The following is a 15,068-nucleotide window of genomic DNA, read 5'->3' as shown; positions in this document are numbered from 1 at the left end:
CCAGCAGCTACAAATCTGACTCGACCCCTAGCTGGAAACTTCCATATGCTTGGGGGCAGCCTTAAAAAGACCAAAACTAAAAAAAAAAAAAAAAAAAAAAAAAAAAAAAAAAAAAGGATTTGCATAAATGGGATGAGAAGACTATGGAAAAATGCTATTTCTTACCAAAGTAATTTCTAATCATAGTATAATCCTAACCAAACTCTTAAATTTTTTGGATGAAGTATGAAACTTCATCAACAATTTGCCCAAATAGGAAAGAAAAAAAAAAGGAATTGCAAAGGCTATAGCTCAATTATTAAAGTATTAAAATGCATTATCAAGTGATTGGTTGTGTTGATAGTGTTAAACTGACAAAAGAATGGGAAGTTAACTGGGTAAAACAGATTATGTGTAGACATGAGTGTAATAAAGGGAAGTTTCTAAACCAGTGGGGTGGGAATGGTTTAATCAATAATTGGTGCTGCGAAAATTATATGTATGGGAAAAAAATCATGCTAGACCCTTAAGTTACATTTTATACCAAAATAACTTCCAAATGAATTAAAGAACGATGTAAAACACAAAAGCATAAAATAACAGATGAGATGAATATTTAATCCAGCCTACAAAGGATTTTTTAAGCATAAAAAAGATTCGACATACAAATGCACAACTTAAATGTCAAAAAATTACATGCAAAATTAAAAAGCAAACAGGAAACTAGGAAAACATTAAGTTGGGAAACTTACTATTCCGTATAAAAATATTTAATAAGTGTTACTAAACGATGTGTTTGTTGATTAAATGTTACCCTTCTGAAATTAGGGAAAAACAAAGCTAGTGATTTTACATAATAGTAAAAGGCAATTAATACTATTACCTTATTGAAAATAACAAATGCTTTTGATTGACTATTATAATTTAGATAAACTTATTTTCACTATACCTATAACAGAAGTATAAAACACACAGAAATAAGACTTTCATTTTTAGAAAATTAAATCCCTTATGATCGAAAAAGGTTATTTTATATCCTTCACACAAATTTTCTGTGAATAGCTACACATTTTTAAATCACTTCAGTTTCTCTGTACATTAAAACTGTAATTGCTGATATAATTTTATGTCACTCACCTGACAAAGAATGAGTTCAATAATGTTCAGAATTTAATAAAGGATTGATTTAACTCTGCTCAAGAGTCATAACTGACACTTTTTCTAATGGAAGAAACATTTAATTTGCTTTAAATACAAATTTTTAAAACAACTGATGAGAAAGTATAAATAGTGGCTAAAAAGATAAAAGGGTGCATTCAATGAGAATTTTTATTTCAATTATCCACAAAACAATAATACTCTATAAAAATATTAAGTTTTAGGCTACTATTATTCATTAAAAAAACGTGTTTGTGCTAGAAGGTTGTTTTTTTGCCAACTTCCTTTCCTGGTAAGGAAAACACATTAAGATGTTGAAGAAGAAAAGCTGTTGGAAGAAAACTTCAAATATACAAAGTTGTTTATTTTTCTCAGCAATTAAAAAATACATAACCATTTAAACTGAATACACATTAAGTTAGTGTTTTATTTCCTAACTATACAATTGATATTATGAGGAACTGCTCCATCCAGTTAAAACCTAATGAATACCACCAACTTTTTCTGGCTTATTTTTCTGAAGAAAATTAGTACATAAATGTATAATTTTATCCTTCTTAAAATGCTTAGAAAAACTGTAATATCATAGTTCACACAAAGCCCTTTAAAAATCTGAAGTCACAGGTTGAAGACGTTAAAGGTAAATGATGACTGCAGTCTTCTTGGGAAGATCCTCTTGGAATAGGGATTCGATACTAAGCAGGTCATGTAAACATAAGAAGCCACCACAATTTTTAGTACCAGAGCTGTTGCCAACTTGCATGAAGTTCATCTGTCACATTTTAAATGGTCTGAATTTCAACACAGATACCACAGCACAGAACTTTAAATTTAATGATAAAATCTGGTAAGTGATGGTAGTTAGAAATAATATTCCCCAAATATTGGGATGTGATATGTTACTTTATTTAAGGTGTGACTTAAAGAGCGTATTTAAAAACATAAATATCAGTTTTGTTTGTCAGATTCAGCTCCTTTGCTAGGCACTTAAAACCAGTAATGCTGCTTATTCAAATTCATATTTTGGAATTTTCTTTTTGAGTTAGTCATAAACATCAGTATTATTCTCTATGTTCCACTTCTGCACTTTAAATAGGCAAAAGCTGTCCCTCCTTTTCACCACTGATACTGTTCTGAATAAATTTTCCTCCCCAAATCAACTAAATTCTAAAAGGGTAAAAATGATCATCATTAAGTATACTGAAAGAATCAATGTAGATTCAAACATGGATTTGAAAACTGAAGTTCTAAAAATGTTTTGTGTAAAAGCTGTATCATTGGAATTAGTGGGAAGCCTTAACTTAGCTACTTTGAGGCTCTAACACTCATCTAGTGTTTATGTTAAGAAAGATTAGTTTTATAGTCATCCTTATAACTCTTAAAATCTCAGAAAATAGATAAGTGAGGAGCTTTGAGTGCCAGCAAAGCCATTTTGTCACTCCATAACATCAACACCAAACATAACATTCCGTCTCTCTCCCTGTAAAACGTCCACATCTTCTTCTCTCATATTTCTTTTAAATACATTTTCCCCTGTTATTCTACATTCGGTAAGAGCAAAAGTGCATTCAAGTCCCTGACCTGGTGATATGTTATATTTGTGGCACCGATCAATCATCATTAAGTATATATTAGCAGTATCTCACAGTACTAGTCTGTTTTTGAACAAGGACTGTTGAAATGGTGGGTTTATTTTTTTCATGCTATCTAAAGATTGAAAGATTTCCCCTTTGATTGGATAGTATGATTTCAATTATATATTGCCTTAAAAAAAATCAATGCAACCTTATAAAATACTAATTCACTTTCTAGTTACCTTCATTATTTTAAACTGAGCTATTCAGAAAATGATTAAAGTGAAAAATTTCTTTACTTTCCAGTTCTATGAGTACACTGAGTATTATTAACACAGTGCATTATACAAATTCCACTGTTGTTGTGTAACATTTAATCAAGTTTTAGATGCTGTTTATGGTTCCTTTCTGCTTCTAAAAACTTGGACCATTTCCATGCAGAAGGCGGCATATATATTAAGATTGTATATTAACTGTTTGAGTTGAAAAACTTGAGAATAAATGCAAGAAATTCTGTAAAACTGGAATGAAACTGTTTGGTCCCATGAAGTTCCTTCATTTTGGATTTTATTATGGTATACAACTTTTTAATCTCCCAAGTTTTATCTATAATGATTGATAAATTTCTCTTAATTATAAGTTTGGGGAATGAAAGAAAGGGAGTGATTTATAAACAGTAGCCTGTTGCTCTTCATTGTCATGCTATCACTCACACTGCCATCAATATCTTAACTATATTTTCTCTGGACCCTGATATAAGTTGGAAATTCATCATTGGTACTTTAGAGTTTAACACTTGGAAAAAAAAAAAAGTGGTTTTGTGCAACCATGTCTGGAATTCCAGTTTACCACCAAAAACATGCAGAGTGAAGACTTTCTTCTTTTGATTCCTGTATGTATGGAAGTCTGCATAAGTTCTTTTACATTTTGGCAGATTTGTGCATATAAAATAGGCAGGCTTCTTGGATTATAAATTTTCTCCCGGTTGGTACTGTGGCTCTGTAGCAGTGAAGTAGTCTTCCAAGAAGGACTGGATATATTCAAATGTTGGTCTTTCATCAGGGTCCTTCTTCCAACAAAGATTCATCAATTCATGCAGGGATTCTGGGCAGCCCTGAGGGCAAGGCATCCGATACCCTCGTTCCACCTGCTCCAGCACTTCGCGGTTTACCATACCTAACATACAAGATTCACACATCAAAAAAAAAAAAAAAAAAAAGAGAGAGAGAGAGATGCCAAACACCAGCAGCAAAACAGAACAAATCTCCTAACCACTAACTATTCTGAGGTATATTTGAGTAGGTTTATTTACTGAAACAATTATTTCAACAAAGAAATAAACTTTAAATGCCAAAGTACATCAACAAGAACTTAGAAAATGTTCATGTTTCAACATATCTAGTATTTTTCACCCCAAGACACATGTGTATCCAAGACACATGGAAGTTCCTGGGCCAGGGATTGAACCCAAGTGACAACACCAGGTCCTTAACCCTCTGAGCCACCAAGGAACTCCCTAAAATTTTGCTTTTAACACAAATGCTTTCAAAAGCCAACTCCATTTGATTAATGAGAAATAAGAGAGCTACTTTGAGGTACTGATACTTTCTGGTATTAACAGTTAACAATAATCAAACCTGGGCTAATAAGGAACAGTGGCAAGATAAGTGTCTGAAAGAACTTCTACATAGAAATTCAGAAGAGTTCAAGTCCTGGTTTTGCCAAATACACTAATTATGTTACTTTATATTGGAGTCACTTCTCTGAAACAGTTTTGTTGTCTAATGTCACCTGATTGACTTTCTTCAAGTTATTACACAGTTCTTTCTTGTATCCTAGTGTTACGCCACCCACCTCATCAGCAGCTCACCTGTGTTATCCCAGGCTATAAGTATACTCTCAATTACTTGGGGGAGGAAGGGAAGGAGATGGCCTGAGATATCTAGATATGCTTATCACCTGGGTGAATAACAGAGCTAAAAGGCTCTTTTAGAAAATGCCCAAAAGGGAAGAAGCTGCACACACCTTGCCCTAGCTCCAGGATTTTGACTCTCTTAGATTTCTCCCCATTCAATGCCCAAAAAAGGGAGGGGTGAGAGAGGGAGGGAAGAAAAGAGAAAAATAAAGGCCCTCCCCTCCCCCTCTTGCACCTAATAAACTTGTTATATGAAATGCAAGCTTACCTGGATATGGCACTCTGCCCTTTGTTACCAATTCTGTCTGGAGAATTCCAAATGACCAGACATCAGACTTTATTGTAAATCGACCATATAGTGCAGCCTCAGGAGCTGTCCATTTGATTGGAAATTTTGCACCTAAAACAGTATTGACAATCTTGCTTCTGTAAGCTGGTTTTTTTTTTTTTTTTTCTATTTGTATAAATATGACATAAGTGGGGCTATTTTTTTTTTTTTTTTTTTACCAATACCCTTACTGTACATGCTATCAGTGCTCAATTATTCAAAAGTACAAGATACGTAGGGAAAATTTCTTTAATAGTATTTAAAGTGTGTGTTAAAATAAATCACATTTCTTCCTAAGATATTCAATGACATAAAGACAGGGCTGGTGGGAACAGAAAATTGGTCAAGAAAATAGAGGTAGAAACTCTAATAAGTGACCAAACACATGTATCAAAGGATCTATATATATCTATATCTATACACACACACACACACACACACACACTTTTTTTGCTATTTAGGGCTGCACCAGCGGCATATGGAGGTTCCCAGGCTAGGGGTCCAATTGAAGCTACAGCTGTCAGCCTATATCACAGCCACACAAAATCCGAGCCACATCTGCAGCCCACACCACAGCTCAGCAACACCAGATCCTTAACTCACTGAGTGAGGCCTGGGATCGAACCTGCAACCTCACGGTTCTTAGTTGGATTCGTTTCTGCTGCACCATCATGGAAACTCCAAAATCTATAATTTTTAAGTAAGTCTAGCTCCTAGCGGCTACAGCCATCGGTTGATAAGGGCACATTTTTGTTGGTTCTAATGTCTACTGGTTTTTGGTCATAGTCTATTTTATGACATCTCTCTGGAAAATTTTATTATAATTTTTAAAGAGTATATTAACTTACTCAAATACTTAGCGTATGCTTTTTACGCATAGGCACTATGCCACCCAAGATATAAAAGCACAGCATCTGGGACGTTTATACACTTACAGTGAAAATAAGATTACAGGTGTCTTAAATACTTGAAGTTATTTGGTTATTTGTATACGTTATACATATAATGTTTAAAATAGTTTTCTAGGTGTTTGGACAAAGAGAAGATCAAATTGCATTTACACAATCAACAAAAAGTTTCATTTAAAAAGTGGCAACAGGAATTCCCATTATGGCTCAGCGGAAATGAATCTGACTTGTATCCATGAGGACTCAGGTTCTATCCCCGACTTTGCTCTCAGTGGGTTAAGGATCTGGTGTTGCCGTGAGCTGTGGTGTAAGCCACAGACATGGCTCAGATTCCACGTTGCTGTGTCTCTGATGTAGGCCGGCAGCTACAGCTCCAGTTTGACCCCTAGCCTGGGAACCTCCATATGCCATGGGTGCAGCCCTAAAAATACAAAAAAAAAAAAAAAAAAAAAAAATGGAGGCAATACTTTCAGACTTTGCCGCTGTTTTATTAACTAAGTTTATGTAATATTCTAAGCCTCTGTTGTCATTTCAACAATTTTTCACAGCATCTTTACCAAGCACGTTCATAAGAAGCAACTCATCTATTAAAGTTTAATCATGAGATTGCAGCTCCACTTTTTCTGGTCACACCTGCAGCGTATGGAAGTTCCCAGGCTAGGGGTTGAAATGGAGTTGCAGCAGCACCGTCTACAGCCACAACTCGGGATGTGAGCCATGTCTATGACCTACACTGTAGTCTGTGCAATGCTGGTTCCTTAACCCTCCAAGCAAGGGCAGGGATTGAACCTGCATCCTCATGGATACTAATCCGGTTCTTAACCTGCTGAGCCACAACAGGAACGCCTCAAGCTCCACTTCTAATTCTAGTTCCTTTGCTATTTCCACATCTGCAGTTATTTCCTCCACTGATGGTCATCCATGAGGGGTGGAACCACTTCCAAACCCCTGTTAATGTTGCTATTTGGACCTCTTCCAGTGAATCATGAATCTTCTTTTATTTTTTTTGCCTTTTTCTAGGGCTGCTCCTGCGGCATATGGAGGTTTCCAGGCTAGAGGGTCTAATCGGAGCTGTAGCCGCTGGCCTACGCCAGAGCCATAGCAACGTGGGATCCAAGCCTCGTCTGCACCACAGCTCACGGCAATGCTGGATCTTTAACCCACTGAGGAAGGCCAGGGATCGAACCCGCCACCTCACGGTTGCTAAGATTCATTAACCACTGTGCCACGACGGAACTCCTCGTGAATGTTCTTAATGGCATCTAAAGCAGTAAATCTTTTCCAGCAGGTTTTCAATTGACTTTGCCCAGATCCATCAGAGGAATCACTATCAGTGGGTAGCAGCTACAGCCTTATGAAATTTGTTTTTGAAATAATAAAACTTGAAAGTTAAATTTTCCCTTGACTATGGGTTGCAAAATGGATGCTGTGTTAACAGGCATGAAAACAACATTAATCTCACTGTACATTTCTCCATCAGAGCTCTTGGTTGACCAGGTGCACTGTCAAAGTACAGTAACTGAAAGGAATCTTTTTTCTGAGTATGTCCTAACAGTGGGCTTAAAATACTCAGTAAACCATGTTTTAAACAGATGTGCTATTGGGAATTCCCGTCGTGGCGCAGTGGTTAATGAATCTGACTAGGAACTATGAGGTTGCGGGCTCGGTCCCTGCCCTTGCTCAGTGGGTTAACGATCCGGCGTTGCCGTGAGCTGTGGTGTAGGTCGCAGACGTGGCTCGGATCCTGCATTGCTGTGGCTCTGGCATAGGCCGGTGGCTACGGCTCTAATTAGACCCCTAGCCTGGGAACCTCCATAAGCTGCGGAGGCGGCTCTAGAAATGGCAAAAAGACAAAAAATAAAAAAATAAAAAAAATAAAAAATAAACAGATGTGCTGTTAACAGAGCAGAGAGTAAATTTAGCATAATTCTTAAGGGCCCTAGGATTTTCAGAATGGTAAATGAGCACTGGTTTCAACGTAAAGTCACCAGCTGTGTTAGCCCTAAACAAGAGAGTCAGCCTGTCTTTTGAAGCTTTGAAGGCCTTGACTTTTCCTCTCTGGCTATGAAAGTTCTAGGGGGCATCTTCCAATATAACATTGTTTCATCTACCCTGAAAATCTGCTGTTCAGTGTAGCCACCATCACTAATTATCTAGGCTAGATCTTCCAGATATCTTGCTGCAGCTTCTCCATCAGCACTTGCTGTTTCACCTTTCACTTCTATGTTACAGAACGGCTTCTTCCCTTAAACCTCATGAACCAACCTCTGCTAATTTCAAACCTCTTCTGCAGCTTCTTCACCTCTCTCAGTCTTTAAAGAATTAAAGAGAGTTAGGGCTTTGTTACGGATTAGGTCTGCACTTAATTTAAGGGAATGGTGTGGCTGGTTTCATCCACCCAGACTACCAAAACTTTCTCCCTATCAGCGATAAAGCTGCTCTTCTTTCTGATCATTCACGTGTTCACAGCAGTAGCACCTCTGATTTCCTTCAAGTACTTTTCCTTTGTATTTTCAACTTGGCTCACTGTTGACCCAACCGATCTAGTTTTCAGCTTGTCTGGCTTTCAACATGCCTTCCTCACTAAGCTTTTAAACATTTCTAGCTTTTGGTTTAAAGTGAGAGGCATGTGGCTCTTCCTTTCACTTGAACACCTGGAAGCCATTGTAAGGTTATCAATTAGTCTAATTTCAATACTGTTGTTTCTCCAGAGAGAGAGAGACAGAGTTGTCAGAACAAATAACACTTACTAAGTTCACTTCCTTACAAGGGTGCAGTTTGTGGCTCTCCCAAATAATTTCAACAGTCACATCAAAGACCACTGATTAGAGATCACCATAACATATATAAAATAATGAAAAGTCTGCAATATTATGATCGTTACCAAAATATGACACAAAGACACAAAGTGAGAAAATGCTATTGGAAAAACGATGCTCACAGACTTACTCCATACAGGGTTGACACAAACTTTCAATGTATTAAAAAAAAAAAAAAAAAAAAAAATGCAGCATCTATGAAGCACAATAAAGCTAAGTGCAATAAAATAAGGTATGCCTGTATACCTTACTACCATGTCAATAGAACTCCTGTATAACAAAAGGGGACTACGGTGCAAAGAACTGCATGCCCAATCTTATTTAAGAAGAAACCTACAGGGAAATTAAAAGACAATGGGGGAGATAAGAACAATGACACCAGAGGAAAATTCAGTCTTTGACACCTCCAGCTACAGCAAACAATAAATACAGGCTAACTCCTACCTTAATAAATGTAAAACCTCACACCAAGGGCTTATTTACTTCAAGCTTTTTATGCAGTACATCTTGATCAGTTCTCAAAGCATACCAGGAGACACACACACACACACAAAACCCACAACCTGAGGAGACAGCAAGTATCAGAACCTCACTCAGATATGCTGCATGTCTCAGATCAAGAATTCAAAACAGGAGTTCCCCTCGTGGCACAGTGGAAACGAATCTGACTAGGAACCATGAGGTTGCAAGTTCAATCGCTGGCTTCACTCAGTGGGTTAAGGATTAGGCATTGTCATGAGCTGTGGTGTAGGTTGCAGACACGGCTCGGATCCTACATTGCTGTGGCTGTGATGTAGGTTGGCAGCTACCGCTCTGATTAGACCCCTAGCCTGGGAATCTTCCTATGCCGTTAGTGCGGCCCTAAAAAGACAAAAGACCAAAAAAAAAAAAAAAAAAAGGGAAATAAAATTCAAAACAATTGCAATAAATATGCTAAGGACAGAGGACTAATGGTTCCATGTTTTATTTTTTGGAGTTCTCAGGCTAGGGATCAGATTAGAGCCAAAGTTGTGAACTGAGCCACAGCTGCAGCAATGTTGTATTCTTAACTCCATGCCAGGGATCAAACCTGTGTCCTGGGGCTCCAGAGACACCACCAATCCCATTGTGCCACAGTGGGAACTCTTTCAAAGCCCTGTTCATGAGCCATCATCTCTGTGATAGCTTTTCTTTCCTCTCCATTTTCCCACAGTATTTTCTAGATATTCTTTGGACTTTAAGTATACAATAACTTGCTTTACAGTTATTTGTATATAGTTCTACCTTGTCCCTTAAAATGTAAGCTCTAATATTTACTGAGCATCCACTATGTGAGGTAATGTCAAGCACTATACATCTGTTTACTTCATTAAAATTTTACAACAATCCTGAAAAGTGTTACCATTTAACCTTTGTAAGTGAGGAGACTGACTCCCAAGGAAATGGAAATAAAAGCAAAAATAAACAAATGGGTCCTAATCAAGATTATAAGCTTTTGCACAGCAAAGGTAACCATAAACAAAATGAAAAGATAACCTACACATTGGGGAAAAAAAATATGCAAGTGATGAGACTCCAAGGGCTTGACTTCCAAAACATACAAACAGCTCACACAACTCAATAACAAAAGAACCAACCCAATCAAAAGCTGGGCAAAAGACCTAAATAGACATTTCTCCAAAGAACGTATACAATGGCCAACAGAAAAGATGCTCAACATCACTAATCATTAGAGAAATGCAAATCAAAATTACAGTGAGGTACCATTTCACATTAGTAAGAATGACCATCATTAAAAAGTCTACAAACAGGGAGTTCCGTTGTGGCACAGTGGAATCTAAGGACCGTGAGGTTGCGGATTCAACCCCTGGCCTCACTCAGCGAGTTAAGGATCCGAAGTTGCCATGAGGTGTGGTGTAGGTTGCAGATGCGGCTCGGATCTGACGTTGCTGTGGCTCTGGTATAGGCCGGCAGCTGTAGCTCTGATTGGACCCCTAGCCTGGGAACCTGCATATGCTTCGGGTGCGGCCTTAAAAATCAAAAAAAAAAAAAAAAAAAAAAAAAAAAAGTCAACAAACAACAAATGCTGAAGACGTTATAGAGAAAAGGGAACCTTTCTGCAGTGTTGGTGGGAATTTAAATTGGTAAAGCCACTATGGAAAAAAGTATGAAGGTTCCTTAAAAATCTAAAAATAGGGTTACAATCCTACTCCTGGGCATATATCTGAAGAAAACTCAAATTTGAAAAGATAGATGTACCCTATATTCATGGAAGCACTATTTTCAATAGCCAAGACATGGAAGAAATCTAAAGACAAGACCAAAAAATAAATTTAAAAAACAAATAAACTTGTTTGCAATAAAGGAACAGACTCACAGACATAGAAAATAAACTTATGGCTACCAAAGGGGAGAGGCAGGAGGCAGAGGGAGGATAAACTAGGAGTCTGGAATTAGCAGATATAAATGATTATATTAAAACAGATAAACAACAAGGTCCTACTACATAGCATAAGGAACTACATATTCAATATGTCGTTATAACCTATAATGGAAAAGAATATGAAAAATTATACATACACATTTGTACGTATGTGTAACTGAATCAACTCTGCTGTACATCAGAAGCCAACAAAACACTGTAAATCAACTATACTTCATTTTTTTTGTTTGTTTGCTGTTTAGGGCCACACCCACAGCATATGGAGGTTCCCAGGCTAGGGGTCTAATCAGAGCTGTAGCTGCCAGCCTACACCACAGCCACAGCAACACCAGATCGGAGCCGCGTCTGCAACCTACACAACTCATGGCAAAGCTGGATCCTTAACCCACTGAGCAAGGCCAGGGATCGAATCCACAACCTCATGGTTCCTAGTCGGATTTGTTTCCCCTGCGCCACAATGGGAACTCCTATACTTCAATTTTTTTAAAAAAATTTTAAAAATAGACTGAGTGAGCACCAGTCAAAATGGTTACATAAATTGACTGAAATCTCTAGGCTAATAAGAGATGGAGCTGGGACTCAAAACCCCATACTCTTTCCATATGCACAGATTATATATGTCATTAAATGTGTACTGAATGAGAATTTAGAGATAGACGCTAAAGGAATCGACCTATGTGAATTTCTACAAGCTTCCTTCCCTCGCTCTTCAGAGTGTCAATCTTTTTTTTTTTTTTTTGTCTTTTTGCCTTTTCTAGAGCCGCCTCCGCAGCTTATGGAGGTTCCCAGGCTATTGTCTAATCAGAGCTGTAGCCGCCAGCCTGCGCCAGAGCCACAGCAACGTGGGATCCGAGCCAAGTCTGCGACCTACATCACAGCTCACGGCAACGCCAGATCCTTAACCCACTGACCAAGGGCAGGGATCGAACCCGCAACCTCAAGGTTCCTAGTCAAATTCGTTAACCACTGCACCACCACGGGAACTCCAACAAAAGCAATTTTAAAATGTTTCTTATTTGTTAACATGACAAAGGAAGTGTGAAGAGAATACCACTTGCTATAATTATAAGCGAAGAACACCCACAGGCAGGTTCGTCCTTGGGGGAAATAATATCAGAAATCCATGGTATTATATACATTGTGTATAATTTAATGAATAAAAATTAATGTTTCTGACTCCTTTTTTTTTTTTTTTTTTGTCTTTTTGACTTTTCTGGGGCTGCACCCGAGACATATGGAGGTTCCCAGGCTAGGGGTCTAATCAGAGCTATAGCCGCCGGCCTACACCAGAGCCACAGCAACACCAGATACGAGCTGTGTCTGTGACCTACACCACAGCTCACGGCAACACCGGATCCTTAATCTGCAGAGCGAGGTTATGGATCGAACCTGCAACCTCATGGTTCCTAGTTGCATTCGTTAACCACTCACTGAGCCATGATGGGAACTCCTAGTTCTGACTCTTCTCAGTAGAACAAGAGCTGTTCTTATTTTGCAAAACCCTGTATACTCAAAAGAAGAGTAAAGAAATCCACTAAAAATATGAGGCTACAAACATTTATTAAACAGTCATTTACCTTGTCTTGCTGTATATTCATTGTCTTCAATTAACCTTGCTAAGCCAAAATCTGCTATTTTGCACACAAGATTTTCTCCTACAAGAATATTAGCAGCCCGTAGATCTCGATGAATATAGTTCATTCTTTCAATATATGCCATTCCATCAGCAATCTTGAAAAGAAAAAAAAGATATGATATAAAAGGAAGGAGAGGGAGGACAGTTTTGGTCAATATTAAGTTAGAACACTGAATAATCATGTATCTTGATGAGATGATAGTAAAGGGGCCTAGTCCAGCATAAAATAGGAAAAATGGAAAACCTTTAGTGGAGGAGAAGGAAATAGAGGATAAAGAGGGGGAGAGAGAAAGAGTAGGAAGGAAAGGGGATAAAGCGGTAGGAGAAAGGAGACGCACACATCGGAATAGAAACTTGTAATAGTTTTCATTTATATTTAATTTTTATTTATTTATTTTGTCTTTTGTCTTTTTTTTTGAGGGCCACACCCTCAGCATATGGAGGTTCCCAGGCTAGTGGTCTAACCGGAGCTGTAGCTGCTGGCCTACACCACAGCCACAGCAATGCAGGATCCTTAACCCACTGAGCGAGGCCAGGGATAGAACCTGCAACCTCATGGTTCCTAGTTGGATTTGTTTCCTCTGTACCATGACCAGAACTCCTTCATTTATATTTAAAAAGAAAAATTTAGAAGAGTAAAACTATCTCATCTTTACCTGTACACACACTGCCATTTTAATTATTTTGGACTATATTAAATAAAAAATTCAACTCACACTTTAGATGTCTAATATCTTCTCTGGAATAGCAATCATTCACTGTCTTAACATTTATCTACTGAAATTAGATACCTGGGTCCTCAGACACTACTTTGTCATAACATAAAGAGATCAGATTGGATTTTCTGTAATGTTCCTCCCAACTCTAAAATTGTATAATTTCACTACATAAACAACTGTATTCTACTAAGATTAATTAACATTTTAAATGTACACTTGCAATTCAAACGGACACGAGCATAAACACATAAGTACCTGAGCAGCCATGTCAACCAGTTGTGGGAGCTTCAAATACTTTCCATCTCCCTCCTTCAGGAAATCTAACAAGCTCCCTATAAAAGATAGCAAGACATTCAAATATAAGCAAATCTTAAATCAGAATTGCAACAAATGTTCCCCTACTTCCAAACAAATCACATCATAATACAAAACTTTTGGCTTTTTATTTTTCAATGTTTTTTGCAGCTTTGGAATTTCTGAATATTTTTAAGATTCTAGAAAAAGCTCCTAAAATGATTTTTTTGTTTTATTTATTTGCTTTTTAGGGCCACAGCCATGGCATATGGAGGTTTCCAGGCTAGGGGTCCAATCTCAGCTGTAGCTGCCAGCCTACGCCAGAGCCACAGCAACACAGGATCTGAGCCCCGTCTGTGACCTACACCACAGCTCACGGCAATGCCAGATCCTTAACCCACTGAGCAAGGTCAGGAATCAAACCTGCATCCTCATGGATGCTAGTCAGATTCATTAACCGCTGAGCCGCGATGGGAACTCCTAAAATGAAATTTTTTAACTCCTGAAAACATGAAAAAGAGAAGATGCCATTCTCTCACGAGATTATAGGCATTCTTTCCTTGTTTGCTTTGATCAACACCAGTCCCAATTTTTAGTCAGAAATAGATACTTCTATTTTTAAGCCAGTCTGAGACTAGAGTTCAGACAACTTGGGACTATCTTGGGGTACCTAAAACTAAATATAAGTGCTAAACAAGTTGACATGGATGTGTTAGTCCAACCAACTTCTCTCCATTTTAGCAGATGCTGCATGGAGCAGCAAAGCAGCAAAGTACTCTGCAGTGCAGCAGAGATAAATGCTGGAAAAGACAAGAGGCTACTCTGTTACTGGTTGCAAACATACCTGATTTTAATCAAGAGAAAATATGAGACAATCCCAAATTAAGGCACAGTTTATAATAAACAACTTTAATTTATCTCAAAAAATAACAGTTTTATGAAATACAAGAAAGGCTGAGGGACTGCTCCAGATTAAAGGAGACTAAAGAGAATGGACAACTAAAAGCAGTGCCTGACCAGACTTGACACTAGATTGGGAGAAAACTGCTACAATTATCACTGGGATGGCTGGTGAAATCTGAGTAGGAACTGTGCTTTAGGCAACATAACTGTATCTATGTTATACTTCCTGCATTTATTGTACTGTGGTTTGTGAGACAATGTTCTTGTCTTTAAGAGATAAACTGAAGTATTCAGAGGTAAAGTGAGCATAATATCTGCAATGTACTCTCAATGGTTCAGGAAAATAACCCTCATTATATTTATATATAATAAGCAAATCAGCTGAAACATATATAGGAATTCTTTGTATTATT

General features: G+C 37.7%; 1 protein-coding gene across 4 annotated transcripts in view; it reads right to left on the bottom strand.

Annotated features, from left to right (window-relative positions):
• Positions 1-576: 576 nt before the first annotated feature.
• Positions 577-15,068, bottom strand: part of YES1 (YES proto-oncogene 1, Src family tyrosine kinase) — a 94,877-nt gene continuing 80,385 nt past the window's right edge. For all 4 annotated transcript variants that reach the window (XM_021096153.2, XM_084959031.1, XM_021096152.2 and 1 more), the window contains 4 exons: positions 13,714-13,790; positions 12,681-12,834; positions 4,895-5,026; positions 577-3,887 (listed from right to left, as the gene is read on the bottom strand). In XM_021096153.2, the coding sequence (XP_020951812.1) occupies positions 3,679-3,887; positions 4,895-5,026; positions 12,681-12,834; positions 13,714-13,790 (572 nt within the window). In that variant the 3' untranslated portion in view covers positions 577-3,678. The remainder of the gene's footprint in view (positions 3,888-4,894; positions 5,027-12,680; positions 12,835-13,713; positions 13,791-15,068) is intronic.

The sequence above is a fragment of the Sus scrofa genome, chromosome 6 (genome assembly GCF_054392235.1).
Source record: "Sus scrofa isolate SSC_HxYL_T2T_F1_AM1 chromosome 6, Sscrofa_HxYL_maternal_Yorkshire_Landrace_v2.0, whole genome shotgun sequence".
Lineage (NCBI taxonomy): Eukaryota > Metazoa > Chordata > Mammalia > Artiodactyla > Suidae > Sus > Sus scrofa.
This window is presented reverse-complemented; position numbering and strand designations above follow the sequence as displayed.